General features: G+C 38.8%; 2 protein-coding genes across 2 annotated transcripts; one reads left to right on the top strand and one right to left on the bottom strand.

Moving 5' to 3' along the window:
• Window positions 1–5071: 5071 nt before the first annotated feature.
• On the top strand, window positions 5072–9630 carry LOC107830509 (uncharacterized). Its single transcript, XM_016658096.2, has 4 exons — window positions 5072–5453; window positions 5575–5635; window positions 5860–6004; window positions 8248–9630. The coding sequence occupies exons 1-4, from the start codon at window positions 5246–5248 to the stop codon at window positions 8497–8499; spliced, it is 666 nt and encodes a 221-aa protein (XP_016513582.2). The 5' UTR covers window positions 5072–5245; the 3' UTR covers window positions 8500–9630.
• Window positions 9042–10560, bottom strand: LOC107830507 (chlorophyll a-b binding protein CP24 10A, chloroplastic). Its single transcript, XM_016658094.2, has 2 exons — window positions 9947–10560; window positions 9042–9718 (listed from the first exon to the last, which is right to left on the bottom strand). The coding sequence occupies exons 1-2, from the start codon at window positions 10168–10170 to the stop codon at window positions 9169–9171; spliced, it is 774 nt and encodes a 257-aa protein (XP_016513580.1). The 5' UTR covers window positions 10171–10560; the 3' UTR covers window positions 9042–9168.
• Between the last annotated feature and the right edge of the window lie 978 nt (window positions 10561–11538).

Here is an 11538-nt window from a genome sequence, read left to right as displayed (position 1 = left end):
GCTTTAAAACTGCCATCGAAAGTTGAGAGGCTAAGAGCTGACTAACACAATGAGCAACCAGGAAACATAAGAAGCTAAATTACATTTATTTTGGGGACATGTTTGCTGATCTTAGTCACCAGTAAACTATAACCAAATTTCATTACTAGTTCCAATTTGCGCCAATTGAGCTATAAATAATACGGAAAAGGGTTGAATATATCCATGTACTACCAAAAAAGTTTTAAATGCACCACTCGTTATACTTTGAGTTCATATATACCTCTGTTGTTATACTATTGATTCAAATATATCTCTTTTTCCGTTAAGTTTTTCCAAAATAGACATCCTATCATATGTGGCACCGACATTTGATGAGGTGGATGCCACATGGCTTGCCACATCGCTAGGGTCGGGAATTTCAGCATTTGGTGGCATGTTGATGGCATGACTTTCATCTCATGTAGCCATGGTCTACCGAGGATGATGTTGTAGCACATGTCGCCGTCCACCACTTCAATTAAGGTAGTCTTCACGACCCCTTCAGAGTTCGTGGGTAGCAAGATCTTCCCCCGGGTTATTACACTTGCTAAGTTGAATCCCGCGAGGAGTTTTGTTGCCGGAATGATTCCGGTGAGCTTGGCTTGTTCCATCACCCTCCACTGAATGATGTTGGTTGAACTTCCTAGGTCCACCAAAATACGTTTAATTTTAAAATCTAGAACGTTAAGAGATATTACCAGGGCATCGTTATGTGGCAGAATGAGTCCATCGGCGTCTTCTTCTATGAAGGTGATGTTGTCTTCGGCAACTTTCCGGAGTCTCTTGCTATGAGTCACCGACACCTTTGTCTTTTTTGCTGCCAATAAGGTTACACCATTGATGTCATTCCCCCCGAAAATCATGTTGATAGTTAGTCGATGAGGGTCTTCCCCTATCATCTAGGGATTTATGTTGTCTCGGTTGAGGCGATAATTATTTTTAGCCTGGTTGCTTACCGTGAGATGGCCATTTTTAGCAGTGTTGTCACCTCCTTACGCAGATGTCGGCAGTTTCCAGTTCGATGGCTATTAGTTCCATGATATTCACACCATAAATTAGGATCTCTCTGGTAGGGATTGGATCTCATCGGCCTCGGGAATCGCGCTTCCTTGATGTTCCTCATTGCCGACACTAGCTCCACTATGCTGACATTGAAATTATATTTGGACAACCTAGAATAAGTGGAATCCCAAGAACTCGATACCTCCTTGTCCTGCAATTACCTATTGTTCCGGCCGAGGTCAACCCTTCTATCGGGGATGAACCGATCCACCGACCTGAATTCTTTGTTGTTGCATCTTTCGGCCCTCTCGTAGGGCAAGAAACGACCCTTAGAAGACCTTCGATCTGCATCAAAATCATCTTTTGATTTATCTCTGTTCTTTTCTTGATCCTGACCTTTGGTTGATGCCGGGAACCCGAGCTAATCATCTTCTATCCCTATCTTTGATTCGTAGTGATTATGAACATCTGCCCATATGGTTGCTTGGAACTCGAGTAAGCTTTCTTTCAACTTCCGGGAGGCATCATAACTCCTCGAGTTCAACCCTTTAGTAAATGTCGCAGCTGCCCATTCGTCTGTCACAACCGATAATAACATCATTTCTTTCTGAAACCTGATCACGAACTCACGCAGCAACTCAGACTCTCCTTGCGAAATACTGAATATGTCCGCTTTCCGGGCCTGGAACTTCCTGGGCCGGCATGGGCCTTGATGAAAGAATCTACGAACATCTCAAAAGAATATGTTGAGTGTTCGGGTAATAGTGAGTACCATGTCAAAGCTCCCTTCGTAAGGGTTTCTCCAAACTTTTTCAGCACGACCAACTCAATCTCATGTTGAGCCAAGTCATTTCCTTTCACCGCAGTTGTGTAGGTGGTGATGTGCTCCTGAGGGTATAAAGTCCCATTATGTTTTGGTACGTCTGGCATTTTGAACCGCTTTGGAATCAACTCTGGTGCATTCGGTTTGAACAACAACTGGGTGTACTTCTTTGAGTCCGAGCCCTTCAGCATTGGTGGTGCGCCCAAAATTTGGTCCATTCGAGGGATGAATTCCTTCGCATTCTGGTCCATCCGCTCGTTCATTTCCTTTATAAATCGCATGAGCTCGATTTTGAAGGGATCATTGATGCTGTCGTTACTGGATCCATTGTCGATCCTACCGTCTCCGTCGAAGCCGACCTCACCCCTCAGTATGTTGTTATCAACCCTTTGCGCAATTTGATTTGTGGGAGCACTAGGAGGAATAAGGCCTCTTCCATCCGCGTTGTTGAAGCACCTGACAACGCTTGCCTTAGTTCTGTCATGGTATGGTCTTACCGTGAGAGATGGCCTATGAAGGCCTTTTGTCGTTCTCTCAAGATCCTCCCCGTTTTTGCAACTTGCTCGTCTTCAGCATCATCAGGAGTCGGCTCCCGTAAGTGTCGGGAATATCGCCCGTCATGAACCGGCGTTGCTACGTCCTCTTCGTTGCGGGTGTCATTGATCGAATCCTCATGCTGAGGCAGATTTTCTTGTGCCTCAACGTTGTGTGCGATGTTGACATCGTTAACTGCTATTTTTTTATGATTTTTGCTAATAAACAAAGAATCAAACAGGTTAGTAATAGATACAAGGATCAACTCAATGGCACAACTGTCTAAGCCCCACGGTGGGCGCCAAACTGTTTACCTGTAAAATGGTACAGTTGAATTTATAGCGTGGTTTATAGACAAGCGAATCGATTTGATCCCAAAAATGATAAATGAATTAAATAAAATGCGTGACTTAGCGTTGAAATCGAGATAAAATAGAAGATAACTTGGTCCCGGGAGTAAGGTTTTGACGAGCGCAAAACCCAACACAAAATTGATGTTCGCTAGCCAAAGATAGTATAATTTAATTATCGTCTCTACAGGGATTGGATTTAAATACTGTTCAAGTAATTTTTAATGTAACACTATTCAAGATGATTAACACTTTAATTGGGGTATTTATGAACTAAAATTAACTACTAAAATTAAAGCAAGAAATAATTTATCACAGAAAACTAGAGAGTAAAGCCATGGGTTATTATCAAGATGAAGAATAAGGGTTTGACATAATATGTGGGAGACTGCTACTCTGGATATGACGTTATTATATTTTACTCTTGAGGTTCTATAGATTCTCACAAATTCAATAGGTGATTAGCTTATACTTCCGATTCAGACTCCTTTCTCGATTAAATCTAAATCTTTCAAATAAACTAATGTGAAGTGAGGTGAAACATATAAGAATCTATTGGTAGGACTGATCTAAGAGAAACTTCACGCGAATATTTCTCAATCTTAATTTAAACGGTAACTCAAAAATCTCTCTCGATTACTTCAAAGAATCACCAAAATAAACTAAGGTATATACTGTAATAATGTTTAATACGATATTCCTCTTTCGATTAAACACTATAAAGAATACAATCACAACTAATATTAAAGCCCCTCCAATAAATTCAAGTAATTAAACCGTAGTCAAATATATAAACAACAACCAAGTCACCAAATCATGTCAAACCCTAAGGTAGACTACTCCATAGATACGGAGAAAGTCATCACAAATAGAATTAAAGAGTAAGAAAACATCAATCTAACGTTACAATCCAAACCCCAGTATTGAATTGATGGAAAGATGATGAAATCTTGTGTCTTGTAGCCTTCAATGCTCTCCAAAAGCTTCCAAGGTCAAAAGTCCTCTAAAACTCATATTTTTAGTGTATTTATATCATATAAAAATGGGCCCGGACGAAACTATCCGTTTCAAGACGAAGTAGGAAAATACTTTGAGAAAATTGTACAGGCACGCCGCGCCCCATGCTGGGCGCTAGTGGGAAAGTTCAGAGAGTGGTTTCTGACACACGACAACATTTTACACTGCTACGCTGCCCCGTGCGACGCGGTAATAGGCTTTTTATAGAGTATTTCTTTTTCTTTACTTTTTGACAACCAGACTTGGCTCCCGACCCCCGAACGCGATTTCGGTTTAATTTCTTAGGCTTTTACTCAGACTTCAAAGCTCCAACTTGTTCGATTTAGCTCCCGATTATCTTCTTAACTCGGGATCACTTCCCAAGGCATAAAACACATAATAAGTGAAATACACTAACATATAAGTTCAAACACAAGTAAAATGCAGTAATTATAGTACAAACTATGACTTAAACACGGGTTTCTAGCCTACAGTCAGGCTTCCGAAGGCAGCAATAAGAATAGCGTTTAGAAAGAAAATAAAGTATTATTTAGCTTGGAATAGTGTGTAGCATAAGTTTGTGAGAGATTTTCGTGTCTTACAGTGGTTGTTAAAGCTATTATTTATAGCTATACCTAGGAAACAAGGTCCTAGGATCAAACCCCTCTTAAATGACAATAATAGGGGCAATTAATGAATATGTAACGACAAGTCATGAATGCCAAAATTCTCTATAACGGATACGTATTTAATACTGAGGAATATTCTTCATTGAATGTCATATGGCGACAAACATTCGTTTGTTCCCGTTGATAATATTCCCTTCGGGATCTACCCGGTGTCAACCGAAGTCGTTGTCCTAGGTCTTGATTTTCACTTGCTTCATCTTCCATCTGCCTCCGGTTCCAAGTGTGACACTATGAGACAAACATTTAATATAAATCGATTTTAGCCTATACAAGTAGTAGTAGTAGAATTTTATTCAATCTATAGACTTAGAAACTATAAAGGAAATCAAATAAATCGGGAAGTAAAAAAAGACTTGGAGTAATTAAATAGACATTCACTATGTGAAAATTGAAAATAACATGAAATAAAATAATCAAATCATTAGTTTATCTCTCTAAACTCTAAAGGAGCAGTGTAGTTACTAGTTATAATCTAAATTACAATATCATGAGTATAAATATGCTTTAACTAACAAGAGTGAGTTAATCTGGCGGCGAGTAACCTCCACCTCCGACCAAGATTGTGAGTTCTGAGTCTAACCTAAATCTGCTTTTAACTCCCAATTAAATAGTAGGAGTACTAATTAATTATGAAAAAAGGATCATTAATTTGAAACAGAACAGTAGTCAAACAAGTGTGGTAGTTGCATTGGATGAGCCTTCCACACTAATAAGGTTGTTCAACAAAATTCTTCAGTTCATACTTCATACAGTGTCAGCAACGTTGTTAGCTCCGCCTCCACTCCATACTCTGTCCTTCAAATCTCAACTCTACAATCGAATATTCACCAATGGCTTCTATGGCTGTATCACAATCTATCTTCTCCACTCTCACTTCTCAAAGAGGCTTTGAGAATGCGTCTTTACCTTTGCCCAGTTCAATGCTCAAACACTCTCTTGTTGTCAATTCACTGTCGACCCATTTCAACAAGACCCGCAATACTAGTTTCATCACCAACTGTGTTTCTCCAGAAAAAAATGATACCCCAATTGAATTGAGTATGCATTTATTTGCTTCTTTGTTTCCATAATTGTTTGTTTTAGCTCCTTCAAATGTTTGAAATCTTGATTTTTACCTTACCTTATAAAAAAAGAAGTTTAAATTTTGATTTGCTTATAGGGTATCCAGCATTTCCAACTGTGATGGATATCAATCAGATTCGCGAGATTTTGCCCCATCGGTATGCATTTCTTATCTCTTTGTAAAAATGTGTTTATTTGTTTCATTAATGACTTAAAAAGACAAATTATTTAGTGCTCGAATGAACTCGAATAGATTGGACATTGGTATGTAGGACTGGTATGCCTGAAACCAACTAGTTTGGGATATTTGAGGCATAGTTGATTGATTCATATGTTTCAGTAATGTGATATGGGATTGCTGATTAGGGCTGCATTTTGTCAGTTTTCCGTTTCTTTTAGTGGATAGAGTGATTGAATACAATCCAGGAGTGTCAGCTGTGGCAATAAAGAATGTGACGATCAATGATAACTTCTTTCCTGGGCATTTCCCTGAGAGGCCAATCATGCCTGGTGTCCTCATGGTTGAGGTATGTTTATGATTCCGTGAAACAGATTGAAAGTTCATTTGCATTAGTTAAAGGTTCCACCTTTTTGGTTTTGTCTTATTGATTGTGGCATAGATTAGAGATCCTCTTTTCAAAGCAATGAAATTGGATAAATTTAGTTTCTTATCACCTATTTCAGATTTTCATGTCGATGCTAATGTAACTGACGATGGTTCTGACCTTTTCCATATAGCATGTTGATTTATTTTGTAATTGAAATGATATGTGAAGTCCTTACTTTTCAAGAGTTACTCTTATTGTGGCTTGGTTAACAATATTTCTCGGAGGAGTGCTTCTATTCTTCGGTTATGAAAGTACATGAGATAATTGACTTGTATGGGAGATTTCTTCAACAATCGTTACGAGTGTTCCACGGTTCAGAAAAAATAAATCTTTGGGTAAATCTATTCAGAAAGTGGGGCTGACTGGCTGAATTGGACTCGAGAGTTTTTAACATATTCATTTAAAAGGAATGTTCTTTTACCTCTTAGGTATCCACTTAAAGCTTGTTTATCATTTCAAAATTTTCTTCTACTTGAAGTAGTTAGCTTTTTTCTCACCTTGGTTATTTGTCCAAGTGAAATTGTGAGATCAAGAAGATAACTGAAGTTAATCCTCAATTTAAAAGAACATAGAAAGCCAATAGGATTTGCTGCTCTGCTGAGTGAACTGTTTTCTTATAAAATAATGAATCTCTTACTGATCTTTCCGCTGAGACCAAATAGTTCAGTTAAGAAGAATCTCCTGCCATTTTTGTGAAATTGGAACTCAAGTGAAATGCTATTTACAATAGTAGATTTATTGGGGAAGCTTTTAAAGCAATGCATATTATGTACTCATTAAAAAAAAACCGTATCACTTACTATGTCCTTCACCTTAGCCTTTTGGTCATTTCCCTTTTTTCTTTCTCTTCTTTCGATTATGAACATGTAGAGCTAGCTCCAGCAAATGTTTGATCATCCATCACACATCAGCATTTGAGTCTTCTGGTTCAGAAACAAAGTCTCCTCCTTTTTTCTTGGTACTCACTCCAGGAAGATGGTTATGCAATATTAAAAATCGTCATACTCATACCACAGTTCAGCATTAGATCATATGGTAGTGTACCACACCAATCTTTGGAGAACATTTGGAGGCGACAAGGTATTTGCAATATCTATGACAGAGTGCTAAAGAGCCATGAGCTCTGATTGATTATCACTTTCAGGTTCTCAGTCTTAGGCTGAACTCTTTGTCACTTGTCGTCCCCATGACATTGGGCTTTACTGCTTTAGAGCTGAGGATATGACACATTTAAACACGCGCGCGCGCGCGCGCGCGCGCACACACACAGAGAGAGAACTATTATGATGTATCCTTCTTGGAAACCTTCTCCAGTGGAGCTTCCTGGACCTAATGTCATTATAACATGGAAGATTATGTGTGATAACTTACTATATACAGGCTGTTTTGAAATTTTAGCAATTTTTTCCTCTCGTCAAAATGCTTTCAGCGGTAATACAGCAGCTCCTGGTGATAATTTTAATTATCTTCTTTATAGTTTTTTATAATATAAGTGGAAGTGAAGTTACTTTTCAGTGAAAAGGTGATAGCCGGACTCCATTGTTATAGTACAAAAAGCATGGAGGACCACACCTTGATGTCCTCTGAGAATACTAAATGACATTAGTTACTGCTAGGGCTGTAATCACCCGCGTTTTTTTTATCAGACAATCACCCGGGTTTTAGATACACCTATTCTCTTTGACATTGGGGAAGTCCAAATATCCAGCCCTTTCGGATTTGTTCCTAACACATCAGTCTATCCCAGACCCTAGAGTATTAGATTTATCAGTACTCAGTATACCAAATACAGGCAGAACTACAAGGTGAATATATCTTTTGTAAAAGGGAGTTCTATCAGTACTCAGTATACCAAATACAAGCAGAACTACAAGGTGAATCTTTCTTTTTTAAAAGGGAGTTCTAGAATTCAGTTTAAAATGAAAAAGTATTATAACAACTCACGAAGAAAGAGAGGAGAGTTAATGGTATGTGTAGGTAGGACGAGTTGTAGTTGCAGGATCATGCAACATTGAATGCAAAGCTTGTCACTTATTTTCATCTACTTTTAAATTATTTATTTGGAGTTGTCTAAATTTTGACTTCTTTGGTTATCTTACCTTTCTTGCTGTAAGATTTTAATTTTATCAAACTTTGATGTGTGTCTATTTCTGTCAATTCAGGCAATGGCCCAAGTTGGTGGCCTGGTCATGCTACAACCTGAAGTGGGAGGCTCCAGAGAGAACTTCTTCTTTGCTGGAATAGACAAAGTAAGATTCAGGAAACCAGTGATCGCTGGAGATACTTTAGTAATGAGAATGACACTGATCAAGCTGCAGAAACGGTTTGGAATAGCAAAGATGGAAGGAAAGGCATACGTAGGTGGGGATGTGGTCTGCGAGGGTGAGTTCTTGATGGCTACAGGCAGTGAGTAATGGTGTGAAGCTATTACTAGGAAACTTTCTGGCACCTTGATCTGCTCCCATTAAATGTTAAACTAGGGAATCTCATAAATTTCTTTTTCATCTGAAGAGTTATTGCAATCTATGAGCTTTTGGTTTCTGTCCTTGCCAAAGATAAACCAAATGGTATGTTACAGTCAGGATGAATGCGAAGTTTCTATGTCTGTGACTGAGAGTTCTTTGCCTTTGCGTGCATTGATATGACAATCCTGATTCTGATAGTATGATATTTTGATCTTATAACCAAGAAGGCAGCAAGACATTAAAGCCATCCTGGCTGAATTATGTGGTTGGTGAAGGTTTGTGCAGCATTTTGTTCAAATTTTAATATGTGACTGCAAATTATGTTCATTCTTGGACTAGGGTCATCAGATTAATTTGTGATTCTTGAATCATTTACTTGGAAATTTTACTACCGTATCACTGCCTTTGTATTGTTACAATTTATATTCTCCTGCTTGGGCCAGGCAAACATAAATCTGTTCTTCAATTATAGTGTTTGTAAGATGATAAACTGTCTCAAGGGGGAAGGATTTGAATTATCACAAGGGGGAAAAGCATGAAGTGACTAGTCCATGCTTTGGTTTCTTCTTTTCTACATCCAGTGACTCTTTACAATGAAAATGTTTAATATGAAACTCCTTACAAGCCAAGAGCTCCGAGGGGTGTCTTTCCTTGCCCGGCCTCAAAATAGAAAATTAACATGGCTAACATAGCAAGTCTAGCATGCTTGATTTCAGCAACCTTCAGTCTCTCAAGCTTCTCTGTGTCAGGGATGTATACACCATCGTTAAGTGTACCAGCCAAGGCCAAGGGATCAAAGAACTTGCCGCCAGGGTAACCCTGTTCGCCAGTGAAGTTGGCAAAGTTCTCAGCAGTCTTGGACCACGGAGTTGCCCACTCTACTGACTGAGATTCAGGGTTGAAGAAGTCCACCCACCTTTTGCTCTCAACCCACCCCATGAGTAGAAGTTGGGTGCCAAGAAGTGAGCCAAAAGAGAAAGGTGCAATAGCACCGGGGTCAGCACCAGCCTCGAACCATGGAATGCCACTCCAGGCTTGACCAACAAAGATGCCCAATACTGCAGCCATTGCCCATCTGCCGTGAATGAGCTCTGCTTCTCTGTACCATTTCAAGAATGCAGGGTCCTTGCCAAGACCAAGTGGATCAAAACCATAGTCACCAGGGAGTCTGCAAGTTCAAATGCAGTTAAGCCTTTGCAAGTTCAAATGCAGTTAAGCCTTTGCGTAAAATGAAACATGAGGAGAGGGGGGAGGACCAGAGACGAATCTAGAGCATGTTCAGGGTTCAAGCTTTCTGCTTGAACCATATATACATGTTCTGAATACACTAATTTTAAATCCTAGATTCATCTCCGGGGGATGGAGGTTGAGGGTAGGAGATATAAAGTGAACTTACGAGCCATCAAGCCACTCAGGGTCAAGCAAATTTCCACCACCTTTAACAGCAGGAATCCAAGATTTCTTGGGAGCAGCCGCTGCCGCCACAATGAACCTCTTGGGAGTGGCAACACCACCAACTCTGGCGGCAACTGGAGCACCCAACAAGGCCTGACTGTTCTTGCCACCAGTCAAGAAAGAGGAGCTCAAGCCATTAAGCACTGCGGCAGATGTGGTGGCCATGTTTCTATCTACACACTTATGGGGTTTGTATGTGTAGAATAAGCTGCAAAGTTGTGGATGGTTGTTTCTTGTTTGAAGGTAGAAGTGAGGTTCCTGGTTATATGGGGTATGAGATCAAAAGGGCAGATTGTAAGGAGCCAAGTAGGATAAATGAAATCTGCAGATGAAATCTATGATCTCTAGTGGATAGATTTCGGACCAATAAGATGTTCAGCTCCATCTCTATCTCCTTTATTTAATTTGTGCCATCCACGTGGACACTTCCTTCCCCTATAGTATATGCCTCTGCATGTCTGTAATGCCCCACTCTCCAACCTCTCAAATGCTTGAACAACCAGATTCTCTTGATAAGAAATTCTTGTGTATCACATAGCTTCTACTTAGTTCTTTGAAGCTATCATGCGGTTGCTAATGTTTATGTAGTACCACTACTTTGAAATTTGTGAATAGGGTTAATAGATATTTAAAAACCGATTAAACTGATCCAATCGAATCGTATCGAACCAAGGTTTATCTTAATAAAATCATAGGTTTTTATACAAACTTATAATTGTACCGAATAATCGGATAGATTTTTTATTTTATAAAAATAAATCGAAAAAATACTAAACCGTACCGAATAAATTTATATATGAAAAATATATTTTATATACTACTAAGTTTAAAACTAACAAAGAAGCTCCTTTTCTTGAGTCTTGGGATTATGAAAATGACTACAAGTGACCAAAAAATTAATATTCAAGGTCCCAACTTCAAAACCTATTCTACTACTCATATCGAAACTAAATTAGTTCTAACATATTGATTAGCAAGTCACTAGGTAATCCAGCGATCTTCAGTGGCAAGCCACAAGGCATTGGGTATTTTTCCTCTCGTATAATTTAGATTTCTCTTGCTAGATACTAATCTTTTAATAAGTTTTATTCTTGAGTCCCAACTCGATTAGTATCTTTTCACTCATATGAGTTATATTTCTCACGTCTTTGCTTAATTTGTTTTACGCTACCATAGAATAGTGGGATGAATCTCTATTCTGGATATCTTTCATGTTCCTTTGATCATCGCTTTTAAAATAGTAAAAATATCTAGAGAGTTTTGCCAAAGTAATGCAATTACACATTATTGCATTCTAACTTTAACTAGCAACTCTTGCGTGACATTTTTAGAAAATACAAAAAAAAACTAGATGATTAGGACGGCTTTGAAAAGTCTAATTTTAGTTATACAAAATGGAATAATCGAAAATTTGGTGTGGTATAAATTTTATAAAATAACCGGCTGAACTATTCAACTGTACTGTTTTATGGGTAAACAGGTCGGCGCCCACCGTGGGGTTAGACAGTTGCGTAATTGGGTTGATCATTGCAT

Source organism: Nicotiana tabacum, chromosome 19, assembly GCF_000715075.1.
Source record: "Nicotiana tabacum cultivar K326 chromosome 19, ASM71507v2, whole genome shotgun sequence".
Lineage (NCBI taxonomy): Eukaryota > Viridiplantae > Streptophyta > Magnoliopsida > Solanales > Solanaceae > Nicotiana > Nicotiana tabacum.
Note: the sequence above shows the minus strand (reverse complement) of the source record. Positions and strands in the feature narration are given on the sequence as shown.